The sequence below is a fragment of the Acanthisitta chloris genome, unplaced genomic scaffold (genome assembly GCF_000695815.1).
Source record: "Acanthisitta chloris isolate BGI_N310 unplaced genomic scaffold, ASM69581v1 scaffold6913, whole genome shotgun sequence".
Classification (NCBI taxonomy): domain Eukaryota; kingdom Metazoa; phylum Chordata; class Aves; order Passeriformes; family Acanthisittidae; genus Acanthisitta; species Acanthisitta chloris.
This window is the reverse complement of record NW_008663217.1, coordinates 53009-70520: the sequence shown is the minus strand read 5'-3', so window position 1 is coordinate 70520 and position 17512 is coordinate 53009. Positions and strand designations below refer to the sequence as shown.

The 17512-nt window shown below is 41.3% G+C and overlaps 1 protein-coding gene across 1 annotated transcript in view; it reads left to right on the top strand.

Moving 5' to 3' along the window:
* Positions 1-17512, top strand: part of LRP6 (low density lipoprotein receptor-related protein 6) — a 69976-nt gene that overhangs the window by 3026 nt on the left and 49438 nt on the right. Inside the window, exons 2-3 of the mRNA XM_009070912.1 lie at positions 8055-8251; positions 8994-9125. Coding sequence (XP_009069160.1) covers positions 8055-8251; positions 8994-9125 — 329 coding nt within the window. The remainder of the gene's footprint in view (positions 1-8054; positions 8252-8993; positions 9126-17512) is intronic.

The following is a 17512-nucleotide window of genomic DNA, read 5'->3' as shown; positions in this document are numbered from 1 at the left end:
GAAAGAGTCTGTAGCAGGTAAGTGATTGTAAAAGCGTCATGTAAAGTGGGATGGCATGAGTTCTGATTGCTTTGGGAGAAGTGAGATATTTAGCAGGAAGTAACATTCTTGTATCAAAAAAGAATTTTAAACAGTTCAAAGAAAACTGCTTTTGTGGTTTGGATGGTGAAAGAGAATGCAATGTAAATAGGAAATGATTTTAATTAGTGTCGCTGAGAGTATTAAAGTATCAAGGTTCAGACCTCAGAGGTCTAAAATTTGGCAAGAGTTCTTGATGTATTTCTAAGTCTGTAAGAAATCCAAAACTTTTTTGTCTGTGTATTCCTGTGGTCTGACTATCACATCTCTACACTGACACTACACAGCTGTAAGAAATCCAAAACTTTTTTGTCTTTGTATTCCTGTGGTCTGACTGTCACATCTCTACACTGACACTACACAAGAATTAAAACTTCTGAGATTTATATCTCAGAGAAGGACATTGATATGAATCACAGAATCATAGGGTAGCCTGAGTTGGAAGGGACCCACCCATCAAAGTCCAGCTCCTGGCCCTGCACAGAACAACCCCAAGAATCACACCATGTGCCTGAGAGCATTGGCCAAACACTCCTTGAGCTCTGTCAGGCTTGGGGCTGTGACCACTGCCCTGGGGAGCTGTTCCAGTGCCTGAACATCCTCGAGGGGAAAAACCTTTTCCTGATATGTAACCTTAACCTCCCTTGACACAGCTCCCTGCTATTCCTACAGATCCTGTGACTGGTCATCGGAGAGAAGAGACCAGTGCCAGCACCTCTGTTGCTCCTCCTGAGGAAGCTGCTGAGTGCTGTGAGGTCTCCCCTCAGTCTTCTCCTCCCCAGGCTGAGCAGATCAAGTGACCTCAGCCACTTCTCATATGGCTTCCCCTCTAGGCCCTTCATCATCTTTGTTGACTTCTTTGGACGCTCTTTTATAGCTTAATACCTTATTTTATATTGTACCAAAAACTGCACACAGGACTCGAGGTGAAGCCTCACCAGTGCAGAACAGAGCAGGACAAACACCTCCCTTGACCGACAATGCCTGATGCACCCCAGGACATGATGTCCCTCCTGCCTGCCAGGGCACACTGTTGACTTATATTCAGCTTGCCAACAACCAAGACTCCCAGGTCCCTTTGCACTGCTCTGCTCTCCAGCCTCTCATTCCCCAGGCTGTATGTAGACAGAGTTGTCCTGTCCCAGGTGCAGAATCAGCACCTGCCCTTGTTAAACTTCACATGGTTGGTGATTGCTCAGTGCTCCCATTTGTCCTGGTCTCTCTGCCTTCAAGGGAGTCAACAGCTCCTCCTAATTTATTATAATCTGCAGACTTAGTGTCCCTTCAAGTCCTGCATCCAAGTCGTTTATGAAGCCTAAGGGCCTGTGGAACCCAGTAGTGACTGGTCACCAGGCTGATGTGATCCCATTCACCGTAACCCTTTGTGCCTAACCTGTGAGCCAGTTGCTCACCCATTGCATGACATGCATTAATGCTTTGCTTCTTGCTTGCAGGAGTCTGGATAGTAGAAGAGTTCAGTAGGCAGGTGGGAAGAACATGCAGGGAGATAAACAAAGTAAACCTTGATTATTTGGTCTTGGTGGGTTTTTTGTCACCTCTTTGGATAGGACCTTGATGAGCTCCCTTTGGAGTCACAGTGAGCCATCAAAACTAGCAAGCAGTGTGACAGCACTGGCAGGACTGTTCAGTTCAGATATGTGGTGGAGTTGTAAGTTTGTGAGAAAGCCTCTCCAGCAAATTTATACTACAGTGATACGCTGTGCATTACTTGCTTGCCCTGAGATTTACTAGCCCTAGCTGCTCCAGTGATGGACTCATTAGAATAAAGAGGATGAAACACAGAAATTGATGACTAATGCCCTTGGTTTGCCAGTGAGAGAAAGGAATGAGCAGTTTTTCAAGCCAGGATGCAATAATTAAAAAATTAAATTGATGCATAGAAGAGATGGTTTTGTTTTTTGCAGCTCTTGCCCTGCTCTTATCAGAGTGAGCAGTTGCTTTTCGTGGGACTAATTAAACAGAACTGAATTGCAGACAGCTCTCTTGTGAGTAGAGTACCCGAGATATAGGTTGGCTTGCTAAGGCAGTTCTTGAATTAATTTCCTCTTCCTTTACCCTGCAGCAGCAGTTCTAATTAATAAGTTAACACGTTACTGGCTGAAGGGAAATGCACTTACAAGGTCCCCCAGGAAGTGTTTGTGCTAATGAGATGGTTTTTGAGGCCACTGTAAGAAAACATACTTTCAGCAACTGTCAGAAAGCTGGGAAGCTCTTGCAAGGAGGTGAACGTCTTACGTTTGCACTTGAGCATTGATTTTTCTAGTTTCTGTTTTCAAGCATCAGCTCATGTCTGTCTGCCAGATGATTAGCTGCAGATTTCTTGAAACACTAGAAATAGTGTCCCTGCATTTAGAAGTGTTTTTTTTCATTGTTTGCCTACAATGTGTACAATACCTGACATTATGTAAAAGGTATAAAATACTGTGTTCTGTTTATATCTTTCTGTATACTTCTGTGAGATAAAAATGCTTAATACCTTCAAGCAATGAAGAGGAGCCAGGCAGTGGTGAGAAGTCTGTTTCAATACCTCACCAGCACATTACAGGCCAGTGCAGAAGCTAAACAATGCCCTAATTAAAACTGCTAGAGAATCCTGCATAAACAGAATTAATTAGATTATTTGGACACAGAACTAGGGTGAATTTCTTGGTTCTTCCCCAAGGTGCCTTTGAAATGAAATGCAGGAAAGGTGGAGCTTCAATCTTCTGTCAGAAATGTGTGCTGTGTATATAGCTGGAGACACTAGGTCATAGGCCTCTCTGCATACTTCTGGAATTAAAAAAAAAGAAAAAAGTGTAGTATAGGTTGATTAGGTGATCAGCAGAGCAGCTCATCAATACTCCTGAGGCCTGAGGTGGCAGATCTGAAATGAGTTCAGGAACACAGCTCTGCTGAAAGGAAGGGAAAAGCAGCTTCAATTAGGAAGCACATAGACCACTCTGCAGTTAGGGGATCTCCTGATGCTTCTCCTCCTCAACTCCCTCATCTCCTCCCCTGGTGCCAGAGGCCTTCTGCCCACACTGCCTGTCACAATGCTCTTTGTCTGAAACATGACCCCCAGAATTACTTCCGAATTCTGATTGACTTTTTCAGACTTTCATTGCAGGTGGGACTCGAAATGTCATTGCTAGACCTGCTGTTTGTTACAGAGACTTTCTGGAAACATGTGACAGTTGTGGCTTAAAGAAGTGGCAAAGCCACAGTATTTTGGTCTTGAAGGAGAGCATAATATCCCACAAGTCATGTTTCCTGTTTACTTTCTCAGGTAATTAGAAGCAGGCTTGGATTCTGATAGGAGTATTTGAACAAGCATTCATGGTAAAAATCCAGCTTAGTTTTCTGCGTTTGCTTTGTGAATGTTTTTATTAGACTGACAGGAGAGGAAATCTTGTGAGCTTCTGAGGGAAGCAGAGCTCCCTGCCCCTCTTGTGGCATCCTTGGTGTGATGTTTTATGTTTGTCTCTTAGTGTTTTATCCTGCTTCATCTGGTGGCATGCAGGATTCATGCCACAAGTGCTTCTACCACTTGCTAATATTTCTAGGTGTCATAACTTGAAGATGGGTAATTCTTGCAGTTTTGTAAATGCTCAAGCAATCTCTTCTGTAAAGTACTATAATTTGCTTCATGCAAGCCACTCTGTTAGATGTTTTCTTTAACATGATGAGCACTAAAAGCAGAATTATTTTTATCTGCTTTCTGATAGCCTAGAAGGTAGTAGGTGTGGGACCCCAGTATGGACACTGGGGAAATGGAGTGAAACATAAGTGTGCAAATTCTTTCACCCTGCCCTGGAGACTGAGCACAGACAGCTTCAGGGGTCACCTGAAAGGAGCTTTGCTACTGTGAAGCTGGAATGTTAATGGTTTAGAGACCTACAGGCCAGGATGGCTAAAGTACTCCAGGTATTCTGCAGGTCTTCTGATCAGTTCCTGAAATCAGAGAACTGCAAGGCAGCCAGAATAGAAGGGATTTGGTTAATGGAAAGTGTTTGCTTGTTTATTTTTATGTAGAAGTGCTGTTATGCCTGGATATAAAACATGTTAAAATTCTAGTGTGTGAAAATAGTAATTTAGATATTTTAAATGGAAATTATCTTGGTTGTTGGTGGCTTTCTTTTGGTGATCTGAATTCTGAAATTCCATAGCTGTAACCTAGCTTTGAATTTGGATGCTAGTATTAGTTGGAAAAGAAATTAAGGCAGACTGAGGAAAGATGGTTGTGATAAAGGATATGAATTTAAACTTAGTATTTTTGGTCATTTTGCTGTGAATTTTTATTTCAAGGGAGTTTAGTCTTTGTCTAAAATGCATATTATCCTGAGGCAGGAGCATTTTGTCATTGTTAGTATAAAACTGGATAGACTGTCTATGAAGTTTCATGTAAGTATTCTACTTCAGAGTGCAATAGCCCTTTTGTAATTCCTGCTTTAACTTGTTTATTGCTTGTTTTCTTTATCTTCACAAAGTATTTTACATGACTCTTTAGCAGAATAAGAATAGAACAAAGGTGATATATTTAAATTGGATCTACATTTTCTCCAGGCAGAAGAAAACTCTTTACCATAGCAAGTTTTTATTGTAATTGCTTCTCTGATTACCATGATGATAAATAGTTGTATTTAGGAAATCACGATATACAACACAGATTGCATTTAATTTCTGTGGAAACTGCTTGTTTTGTCTCTCTCTTTCTCTCCCCACTTTCCCTCTGTGCTGTCCTCTTTTATATCTCCTTCCCAGCCAACTAAAAATAGATGGTGACATTTTTAATGTCAATCACCATCAAGATCTTTAAGGCAAATTTGTGTGATGACATGCCTGGTGCAGGGAAGATTATTAAAGTTAGTGTGTGCTTAGTGCCATCTAATATATAGCCAGTTTGCACCTTGCTGAAGCCCTAGAGATGTCTCTCTGAAAAGTAACACTGCTCCTTATCCTCATCACTCACATCATCTCTTGTGTCTCTTTTTAAATGAGATTAATGATACAAGAGCAGCAGTTTGAAGGTACTGAAGAGCTTAGTGAAGGATAAGAAGGATAATAGGATGCAGTGCTTTTGCTGTTGTATTATTTGTTCCTGTCTACCCTGGGCTGATAACGTAGAGGCTGAAGATAGTTACCACCAAGAGCTGTCAGGTCCCATCAGTCTGATTACACCTGCAGCACTGGTACCCAGGTCTGTGGCTTTATTAGTGAGGCCAGAAATGTGGAGCCCTGTGCAGGTGCTTGTGAAACACCCTGTTTGTGCAAAGCACCTGCTCCCACCAGCTGAGTACTGTGGGTGACATTCGGGTCCCTTCATCCACCTGGGTGTATTTAATCAATAGTTGGTTGAGGCAGAAGTCAGGACCTCTATTTCCACTCGCCAAAAACAGAGCTCTGCAGTTCCTCGTGTAGGTCATGCTGAAGCATAACTGCTTCACAGCAGCCATCAGAAGGTCATTTCTTCCTCCCTCTCTTCTTCCTTTTCCTGTTGTTTAACAGCTGGGCCCTCCAGCCCTTTCCTCCTGCTCCTCATTAAGCTCTGGAGGCTCGTTAAGCACCCGCGCCTGCCGTTGCTGACACACATTGTGCAGCTGCTGCTCAGCAAGGCAATGTTTGGAGGGGAAAAAGTGCCTGCTGGTTTTGCTGATTGGCAGTGAGCTCTCACCTTGGAATGGCTTGCTGGAAACAAGGGATACAGAGTGCATGTTACTGGTAATACTCATCTTAATGGCATGCAAAGAATACACACTGCTGTGTTTGGCCCCCCAAGCCATCTTCGAGTTTCGCAACCTTCTGTCTGCTGAGAGAAATACTGCAAGGTGAAGAGTAATTGCTTTGAGGCTGTGACTGATGGTACAGTCAAATGAAGGACTCCTGAACCTCTCCAGATAAGGACTGACCTAAACAAGAGTCACAGTTCACCTGATGCATTGTCATGTGAATAGATGGTTGTATGTCTAACAGCATCTATTGTACTCAAAGGTTTCTTCCCACTAGGACTGGTGGGTACTAATCACATATAAAATTCCTCATTTTTAAGTAACTAGCAAGGTAGAATGCTTCATAGCAATGTGGCTTCTCTTGTGCTGGGAATGCTGTCTTTGGTGCAGGTTTGGTTGTAGTGAGAGCTTTGGACTTTAATTGCTTCTGTCTCATACGACAAATGACATAAATTTGTCATAAAGACTTAGTCTCCAAGCCTGCTATAAACTAAAATTACTCAAATCTGAAGTTGTGTAGGGTTTGGGGTGTGGGACTGGTAAAATTGTTTACAGAATGAGAATGCCTTTATACTTGGTATGGTACAGAAATGTGTTGTGTCATTCTGGCTTCACTGTGTGGCTGGTAGGTTTCAGCTGTAAATGATATTACAGGAGTCTTTTGTAAGATGCTTAGTTGGTGCGTTTAATTAGAAGCAAAGATATACCTGACTCCAGACACAGATAAGAAAGAAAAGATAATATGTCCTACTTTTGAGTGCAAAATAGCAAGAAATAGAAAATTTTGCTTGGTGTAGAATTGGAACATTACAGTGACAAGTAAGGGAATGTCTTTTTCTTGTAAGCAGAAAAAAATGCAAGCATTAAAGATAATATGTCTCTTTCCAGAAGCTAAAGTGAAAGAGTGGTAATGACCATCATCTCTTTTCTTCAGAATCATTGGTAGAAGACACTCTCAGGTTTCTTGCTTTTAATATATTCTTCTGTTATATTTTAGCAGAAGATATTTGGAAAACAAGAGTATTTCTGCCCTCTGTTAAACAACTTCAGTTAGACTTACTTGCAAAAGTGATGCCTATGGTGTTGGGGGTGTTTTCTCAGTAAACATTCAGATAATTACTCTCCTATCTGCAAGAAGAAAAGCAGGAGGCTGATGTCATGGTGTCCCCTGTTCTGAAGGAGTAGCAAAGCTGTGTGTTGATCTCTCAGCTTTCAGCCATGGAGCAGATGGTGATCCCCACTTCAGCAGCAGTCTGTGTATGTGGGAACACATGTCCACGCGCCCAGTTAAGAAGACAGGAGATGTGAAGAAGCACTCGTGTAAATGGTACTTGTGTGGCCCTGCTTTGAGCAGGGTGTTGGTCCAGTGGATCTCTGTGGTCCTCTCCATTCTAGGATTCTGACTAAAATAACCATAAGAATCAAGCTACTTAATTCCAGTTCTGAGGAACTTGGGTACAGATAATTAGTTTCTACATCACAAGAATCTGGAAAAACTGTCTTCAGTAATGTTTATGCTGCATTTTTGTGATGGCTAATGAGCATGTGTTTGTGTATATACATAAAATATGTGGGTATACTCTTTAGTTTTGTTTATGAACCTGGAGACAGGCAGTGACCCAGTTTGCTCAGAAATGATACCATTATCATGGTAGAAGATCACTAGAACTCTGTTTAATGGCACCTCTTATAATAAAAACAATAGCTTGATAATTACCATAATAATGAATAATGAAAAGTAAGGATTTCTGTATAGTGAAGCTATTTTCCATTGGAGTATTTTTCCAGTGGTTCAAAAAAGCAAAACTGGAAGAGATGGATGGACAGCTAATAGACCTGTTTGTCTCAATTTGAAGTCTGCTGAGGCTGAAATTGGTGGACCTCGTGTACCAGCAGGTAGCAGTCAGACATGAATAACATCAGCTGGCACTCCCCCCACTTCACATGGTGCCTTAGAGCCCTACAGGTACAGAATTTTCAAGGGATGATAAGAAGTAGCCACAGACCTAAGTAAGGATTTCAGTTGGTATCTCTTGGCCATCTCAACATCAGTAGGCAGTTTGAAAATAGTACTCCTGTATTGTTCCTTCATGTCATCCTCCAAAGTGAGGGCACTATATTTCTTCCCCATGAATAAATAGAAAGTTCTGCTCAACAGTACTCAGACCCTTTTACAACAGCTATGTTCAAGCAAAACCAACCATAGCATGAATTGTGTTTAAGCATTCATTTTCTTCTGTACTCCATTAGGCAAGCCGTGGTGAAAGGCTCCCTTCCACATCCTTTTGCCTTGACACTGTTTGGGGACACGTTGTACTGGACTGACTGGAACACACATTCAATCTTGGCCTGCAGCAAGTACTCCGGGGAGGACCTGCGTGAAATACATTCCAACATCTTCTCTCCCATGGATATCCATGCTTTCAGCCAAAAGAGGCAGCCAAATGGTAAGCTGTCTTGCTTTCCTTTTTTAACTGCATGTTGGAACCGATTTGCAAAAATCTCAGTCTTTCTGTATGGCAGTGGGTGTCTTCACCCAAGTCATGATGCAGTTTTTCCAATGCAGAGATTGGGAAAAGACCCAAAGAGAAACCAAATATTCTCTACTTTGCTGGGTTTGGGTTTTTTTTTAAGGGCAAGAAAATAAAAGATCTCTTCCTTTTTTTCTGCCTTACACATTTATCCTGTTGTTGTATTCCTTTTTCTGTTTCATGTGCCATAACTTCAGGCAACGTGTTTTTTTTTTTTCCAAGTAGTAATTGCTGAATGGAAAGCAGTGTTAGTTTGGCAGATGACAATAAATTCTATGATGAAGCAGAGTGTAATAACCGCCACCTTAACCATTGTGTTAATTTACTGTGTTTAAATTTATTTTTATGTATACATTCAGCATGGTTCAGAGTAGTTTGTGAAAATGAGAAGAGCAGAGCTGAAACAAGGTGTTTGTTTATGGCTGAGCACTGCTTTCCCAAGAAAGGAAGCATTCAACACCCATGCATTTCAGTACCATAAATACCTCACTACTCAACACTTGGAATTACTTTTTCCTTCTTCTGTGTTTATCATTTCCTCCTTTAATCTGTGTTGCTGCCACTGATTCTACCACTCAAGTGCTGTATGTGTCTTAACACATGAGATGAGGTCATTCATTAATCAGTAGCATTAATCTGTGTGATTTATGTTCGACAGCTACAAACCCATGTGGAATTAATAATGGTGGCTGCTCCCACTTGTGTTTGATGTCTCCTACTGAGCCCTCTTACCAGTGTGCATGTCCCACTGGTGTGAAGCTTCTCGAGAACGGAAAGACCTGCAAAGACGGTAGGCTTTGTTTTTAAAACATTTCTTTAGATTAAGCTCAAAATAGCTTTTAGAGGGAAAGGGGTTCTTCCAGCTTCCCTACAGAATGCATGCCAGGAGTGCCAAATTCTGAAATCATGTTTGCTTTTGCAGTACAGATAAAAGTGATTGGAAAGTGCCTTCTAATTTTAAGAGAAGAAAGATTCTCATGGCCAAAGGGCAGGTTACCTCCAGTTACACAATTTAAGTTGCAAGTCTGTTTCTGTTGTTCCCTTAGAGAAAATGATACTTACCTTCTTGTTGTCCCTGAAATGTTTCTGACATTACTGATCATGAATTAGTATTTGGCTGATTTCACAACAAACTATTCGGTATCTGCTGTCCATTTATTATGTACACATACACCCAAATCTCTTCAATTCACATACGTGAAGTTAGACACCTACATCTGTGGAGAAGAGCTGAAAATAATGCCATGTTTTTAGAGGCATTGAAGTGTTTCAGCCTTAAAACTCAAGATGTGATCGATACTTGGGGCTGCAAGTGCTCACCCAAAACTGTTTTTATTGTCTTACTGTGGGCTAATGTATGTGATTTTAGATTGTTAGATTTTGTAAGTGTAAGTCTGTGCTGTGGTAGTACATTAGCAGGATCAAAATGAACACTGGGAGATAATTAGCTCGCTAGTAAATAGCCATTTTTATGCAGATCATCTATGACAAAGGTAACTAGAGGAAGAAACAGAACGATACAGCAGAGCTTAGTGTAAATAGGCTAAATAAAAAGTATACAGAAATAATTTTTGTAATTGGAATTCTTCTAGGCCTGTCAGCTGCTGTTCAGCGTTTTCTTTAATTTCATGCTATTTCATGCTCTTTGCTGATTATTCTTGTCTGTCTGTGTGAACCTTGTTAAAATAAATTGCTGCTTTTATGTGAAAAACAGCTCCCAGTTTAGCCTGGCGGGATTGTTTGTAAGACTTTACCAATGCACAAACAAGATGTTTTTCTTCCATTTCCATCACCATGAGGAAGAAGTTTTAGTAATACCTTAATGGGTTGTTCATATCTAGCCAGAATGTGACATGAATCCTTGTGCTTTTTCAAAAATCCTTGATATGTGCAGATAAACTCACCTGTGGCAGCTGGTAGCTGAGGCAGTTGTTACTCCATACAGGCACATGTCCAAAACCAGAGCTGCACAGAAAGTCCAGGTCGGGGGCTGGGAGCACTGAAGGTTTGGTCACTTGGGTAGGACAGTAACGCAGCAGAGGCTGAAGAACTAAGAGCAGCAGTTGGAACAAGCCCTGGAGAGGTCAAGAGAAAGAAATTGCTTCCCTTTGAGTTACTGCTGATAGGAAGAGGAATGGGGACTTGAGACATGAGGGGCTGTGTCTTTCTTGCTCCCCATGTGCTGTGCTCCAAGGAAGAGGTCGTTGTGTGACAGAAGTGCCTGTTTCACTGCTCAGGTTCAGCCCCATGTCCTCATGGGAGATAACCTACCAGACAGGTTAACTGAGTGCTGAGTGACACCTTTCTAGTGTATCATATTACGAAAGGTAAGTATATTTAAAAAAAAAGAGCTCTAGAACCTTATTGAAAGCACTTTAATTGCTCATGCAGAGATATTCAGAATCATCAGTTCACTATTTTACCCATTTCTTATGTCTCATAGTTTATAACTGCTGCTCTTTTCTCCTACTCCCTGAACATGAGAAACCAAATTGAATGTTCCCAGTCAGCTATAACATCTATTTGGCTTACAAAATATAAGTCTTCACAGAAATTTTGGTAACCAGTTTACTGCAGAATGTTGTCCATTTGTATACAACAGACTTCATACAAGAACATTTATCTTATGCTGGTCAGTATGATGTTGCATTTTAAACCACCATTCTGCTGCTGCATCTTATGAAATCACTCTGCCCCTCCCCGTTCAAGGAGAAAAATGGGTAGGAAGAGGGGGGAAAATTGAGTCTCTATTTAGCTTGGACTTAGAAAGGAGGTAGCACATAACCCAAATGGAACAACCTCATAAAATTATGCATCAGATCCATTGGTTTCACTTAATGGTCCTGTGCAGAGCTAATTTCTGAGACAGACAGGCAGGAGGTTCAGCCTTTGGAGCTGAGCACCCCCAAAGTAATGATATATTTCTGGCTGTTTCTCACTCCTCTCTCACTGAACAGAGGTGCACGTGGTAGGCTTAGGGCTTTGTGAGTGACCTACAACTTCCCAGAGCTCTTCAAGGCAGAGATTCACTGTAATTTCTTCCCATAACTGCAAAGTCTGCAGTTACTGATTCAGGAGTGGAACATGGCAGTTGAACAGAGCCAGACTAGCCACAGACCAGAGTTTGAGATGTCAATCTGTACATGTTTGTGTGGTGACTTCCTTTCCTAGGCTCCTCGATGACCCTGAGGAAGTAAATTTGATTTCTCTTTCTCCGGTGTGTGGGATGGGGGGTTGGGTTTAGTTTCTTGGGGTGTTCTTTTTCCCCTTGTGCTTGCCTGTTTACTTGATCTGCTGTGAAACTAAAGCTGAACCCTGAGAACTGAACATTTTTACCTTTGATAGTTTCAGTATATATCTATGATGCTGAAATACAGATTAAATCTCCATTTGCAATTAGGACATGTACGTGACTGGGGAAGGAAGGAGGGACTGGTGACTTACAGGTGAAGAAAGGTGAAAATAGAAGCTGAGTTTCTCTTCTTTAAGATGGTTTTTGTCTTTTAGCAGTAGACTAAAATCAGGCTGGTTCCTAAACTGACTTGTATCATGATGAAATGAGCTTCCTTGAGGAGAGAACTGCATTTCATGCTGCACTGCTGAGAATACTGGGCTGGACTGGAAAGATTTTGATGGGTGAATTTTGATTGTGTATTTGTGGTGTTTGCAGTGGTTTGGCATTGACAGATGATCCTTGCAGCCAGAGGTGAGCCTGGCTGACCCTCCTTGAGCAGTTTCCATGACAACCAAGCATTTTTGAATAATCTTGATTTATAGGAAATCTTTTCCTCCCTTCCCTTTCTCCCAGTGTTATTTTCTTTGGGTTTTGTACTTTTTTTCCCCCCCTATTACACCTTAGAGGAGTTTTACTACATCTTGTAAGAGCTATAAACATAGTAACACACACACATGCATATATCCCTAATTTAGAAACAACTCTCCATAGTGTTTCAGGAAAGGATGATAGCTTAGACTAAAATTACCTGGTTTTCTAATAATTGATACTAGTGCCTTACAAATCAAAACAGTTAGGTAACTGAAATGTGGGCTTGTAACAAGCTCTTAGCTCTCTCATTGCCTGGGTGAAAGTGTAAATCCCTGTCCCTCAGAATAGAGTGGCAGAGTAAGTTTTTCAAGACCAGATACTCCTCAATCCATAATGTCTGGAGTGCAGAGCCCTTTCTGAGCACCCAGGCACTTCTACCAGAGAACCTTTACCTCCTCTTCTCATGTTCTTGGTGATTTATTGTTCTCTTCTGCAGAACATACTGGGATTTCTCTTTTCCAGTACTGTATCTCCTGCTGTTCTGAGTTTGGCAGCTCTGCATTTAAATAATCTTTTGATAGCTGTAAGACAAACCAGTGTTCTTAAAAAAATGAGTTTGTCATTGGAGTTCCTTTCTTAGTGCTTGAAAATCTTTCTGTCCACATGCTCAGCCTCTGTCTTTGCCTGTAGTGAGTTTTACTTGTTTCCTGCATTTGCTACTGGCAATACTGATACATGGTTTGTACTGAGAAAACCAGTGGTGACTTCAGCTAAGCAAGGAGGTGCAAGTTTCCTCATGAAGAAAAAGCACTGCTTCAGACTGCAATTTCAGCCTTGCTTTGGCCATTCTGTTCTCTTCCAGGAAGAGTCTTTATTTTGCCCATGGATGCTCACATCCTATTTCCCTTGTAGGCCTAGAGGCCAGTAACCAGAAATTTGCATTTCCTTTTGCAATTTGGGGCTGCCCAGTGGGTAATTTGCTCCATCAGGAACAGCCAGAATCCCAATTGGACTGTGCAGATCAATATGTTATTTTAACACCCTCATTCTTTCATTTCTTTTAAATGAAAGAAAAAAAACCATGATAATTTCAGATGCATAATCTTTTACCTTTGTAGCTTTAAGGTTGAGCTGGTGTAGATAAAAACCCCTTGTTTGTATTGTAGTATCAGGGGCTCTCTCACAATAGTGACTTTACAGCCAGGGAAGGACATTTAGGAATTAAATGTTTTGGTCAAATGTGAAGTAATTCTCTTTGGGATCTATCTTGATTTCTCTAAGACAGAGAATGCATTATACATGTCATGGGTCTAGCACTTCTTATGTGTGACTTCCTGAGGTGTGTCTGTGTAGCTCAGCAATCTCAGCAACCACTGGTGATTTGAAAGGTCAATAACTTGCAAATGACTGAGGCCTGTACATCACTGAGAAGATATAATTAACTGTGCAGGGTAGAAGGGCACTGGACTTAGAGCTGTGCTGTTGCACTGTCTGCATGCTTGCTCTGTTTCCCTTTTTCTCCCCCTTCCCTTGACTTCAGCTAGCACATAGATTTAAATTATTTAGAATTTAGTAGTGACTTTTTGAGGAAAGTATTAGTTCCAGGACTAATGTAATGCACCATCCATGAGCTTGTAATCCCAGCTTTCAAAGTGCTTAATAAAAGTAGGCTAAAGCTCTCAAAACTAAGAGTGGAGTAGAGCTTCTATGTCCATATTTAGACATCTTAAGTAAGGGACTTGATTTTTGAAAAATTGCTGTCTATCTTAAATATCCTGTGACTGGAGGCACTACTAGAAAGAATCTTGAGCTTAGTCCACAATTTGAATGGTTTGGGAATTTGTGGCATTGTAAGATTGTGTGGGAGATCCACACAGAGGGCCCTGACTTTAAATACAGGACAGCCATATATTCTTGCTTCCTTCTGTGCGTGGGAGCTTTGTGCCCCACGGTTTGAAGTCTGTGAGTACACACCTTGGCATACCAGGTGGTCTGTGCCCTCAAACAAACCCAGTACTGTATTCAAGATGCCTTTGTGTCTACAGGCATGTTTGTGTTGGGTGCAGTAGAGTTTGCCAGGAGTCATGAGAGAAGACAGCAGCATGGGCAGTAAACTCTGCTCCAAGTCTCCTCCATCTAGGCCACTTCACTTTTTGTAGGTTTGGTCGAGGTGTTTAGAGGGGACACTGCCTCAGGTCTGCATTGTGAATGCCAAGGTCAGAGTTCTGGTTGTAACTTCCATGCACCTTTTGCCAGTTGAGGTTTGAGGTGTTTTATATGCCTGTGGCTCATTCTAGTCTCCTGGTAAGTGCTGTTAAATCAAAAAGTTATGCTGGCATGCAACCTATGTTGTCTTTTTCTGCCTTTCTATTTTTTTTTTTTTTGAAATGTGATTCTGTACTCATATTCTCTCCAGCATGCCCATCATTTGGGGCTTGAGTTTTGTTAGGCAAGAGTCAAAAAATCAGGAGATCCTGCTGTCATTTTAGCTTTTGCATCATAACTGGTCTTTGGAATAGAAGTGAACAAAATTCATTGATTGTCCTTGAAACCTTAAGTACCTTGAGCAGTCCTGACTGAGTGGGGATCAGTGCCTAGCCAGGTAGGCTTTGTATAGCTGGTGTTTGCCACTGTTTTGAGACTACCTTTGTTATTCCTTGACTGCTATCAGTGATAATGGGATCAATCCATAAATACGCCCCGCTCTTGCATTTGTTATTTTTGCTGTTGTCAGGAGAAGCCTGAAGGTATTCAGAATGATCTTTCCCTCAGCCTGCCTTGAGGTGAGATGCTTCTGCTGCTCAGTTTCTTTTTCCTGAATGGGATGACTGCTGTTCTAAGCAGCTGAGGCATCAGTTTGCAAATGGTTGGGTAACAGCTCTAAAGTAGCTTTAAACTTTTTGTTGCTTGATGGGAGGGGGGAGGGGTGGTATTTGATGGGGGGATTGGAATGCTAGCCAAGCCTCCAGATAAAGACCATGAAATTCTTAGCTGAGGGTTCCAGAGTGCAGCATGGGTGAGCTGAAAGCCAGTCATCTCCCCATGCTGAATTAAAGCCCAAACACAGGGAGTCTTTGCCAAAGGAAGTGTTGCATCCTGAAAGCAGGATACTGAAGCTGTCAAATGGGTCCTCTTTGGGAAGAATGGGAAGGTCAGTTGTAAGGGTGAGTTTCAGCAAGGGCATGATTGTACTGAGCTGTCTTTCTGGAGACCTGGCATTGGTTCTTTAAAATTACTGTCAACGTCAGCCAGAGCACACAAATTATTTTTAAATGATGCCTTACACATTTTCTGTATATGGTAGACAATATACACCTTTCTAACTGTTTCGACCTCTGAGGTTAGTGCATTTGCTCAACCTTAGTTTTACTTGATAATGCAAAAAAAGGTTTTATCATGTGGGGTTTTAAATATGATTGTCATTGTTTTATTTAAAAGGTAACTTGGATAAGTGACCATGCAGTTGGTGAGAAAATGTACTAGGGATTTCTTTCTTACTTGAACCTAAATTGTTTGGATTAGTTATGTATTAATACTTTATGTGACCATAATGCATCTGTATGCTTAAATCTTGATGCTGAATTGGTTGTTCTACAGATGTACGTACAGACTGCTGTGTCAAGGTTAGTTGCTTCTGTAATTACAAAACAATCTTGCTAACATTCCTGTTTTCCATTTATTATGTCACGTTTTACAGTATTTTGAAGGATACTTAGACGTGTAATGAAAGGTTCTGCTTTCCTGAATAATTAACACGAGTTATTCACTAGAAGAACAATTGAGTACTGTGTACACATGTTTCTGAACACAAGGTGCTTTAGGGCAGAGAATCTCAAAGCTGATCTCAGTCCATTCTGGACTACCAATCAGAAACTCTGGTAATAATATTCTCAGCTTCAGTTGTTGAAAGGTGTTTTTTCCTGCAGCACTGTGAAAGTGTCTTAGATGTTTTTAACACATTGAACTTGCTGTAAATGAAGCAATGGCTGCTTTGGCATCTCTCCAAAGTCTGGCATACACCGAGGTTTCAGCTAGCACTAACATCCATTACTGTCCTTTTTTTAAAAGAAATTTTGGCATCAGACACCAAAATTATTCTTTCATCACCAACCTACCTACTTTAGTTGTTCTTTCAGTCTCCCAGCCCTTATTTATGCTTCTTAAGACCAAGATAGAGATATGGACAGAATGTGGCTTGGTGATCACTCGTTTTTGCCACAAGGTGATGCATTTATTTTCCTAAGCCTTCCCTGTCCCCCCCTCCCAGTCCCTGTGAAACCCTTTCCCCTCACCCTTTCAGGAGAGCCATTGCACCACACCTTCCCTGCATTAAGATGCATGCATTTTCCACCTTAGCTCCGGCTTCCCTGGGGCCTGAGCTGTTCTTATCTCCCTAATACCCCAAACTGATAAGCCAGTTTAATTGGAATGGGGTGTGGTGGTTGTTTCCTTCATTAGGTTGAAATCTAGTGCCATAGAATAGAAAATGAAATTAAAATGAATTAGATTAGACAATAAGTGCAACTGTCATTGATAGTACCATTAAACATGCTGTGTTGCCTATGTGAAAGCATCTTCTCCAGTTCAAGCTGATCTTATTTATTGTGATTCTGACTTTTGACCTAAAAGCCAGCAAGGCTTTTGTGTTCTTCAGCTCAAAATGGCTTTGTAAGACACTGTTGTTTATCTTCATGTCTTCTCGAAGATTGTTCTTAACAAGTGTGGAAAAATCTGACAGCCCTTCTGCTCTGCAAGGTCACTGGACATTTGTCTGTTCCCAAATCTGATTCCTGTGATAAGAGATTCTAAAAGTGTTCTCTTTACACTTTTTTGTCTTCTAAGGTGGTGTTGAAACATGCAGCTTCTTTGTGTTGGTTGTCCCATAACCAACAATGGCAAACAGTCAGTAAATCATTTATATAATTATTTTTTCGTCTAAGAGGTTGCAGGCTATCTGTTGTTTTGCATAAAGTAGCATAGTTGCTGCTTATCTGTTTCAGTACCTTTGGAGGGAGCAATATGGATAGAAACCATGTCCAAAATAACACAGTCTGGACAAGGAAATGATCACTGATTTTTCTGTATAAACATATCTTGTTTATACAGAAGAACATATTTTGTTCTGCAGAAGAATAACCTCACATTTGAAGCCTTTGAGTGGAAATACAGGCTGAGGAAGTTGAGGCTGTCCAGCCTGGAGAAGAGAAGGCTGCATGGAGACCTCATAGCAGCCTTTCAGTATCTGAAGTGTGTACAGGGGAGCTGGAGGGGAACTTTTGGTTAGAAACTGCAGTGATAGGACAAGGGGTAATGGGTTCAAATTGAAGGAGGGGAAATTTAGGCTAGATATTAGGAAAAAGTGTTTTCCCTGTGAGGGTGGTGAGACACTGGCACAGGTTGCCCAGGGAGGT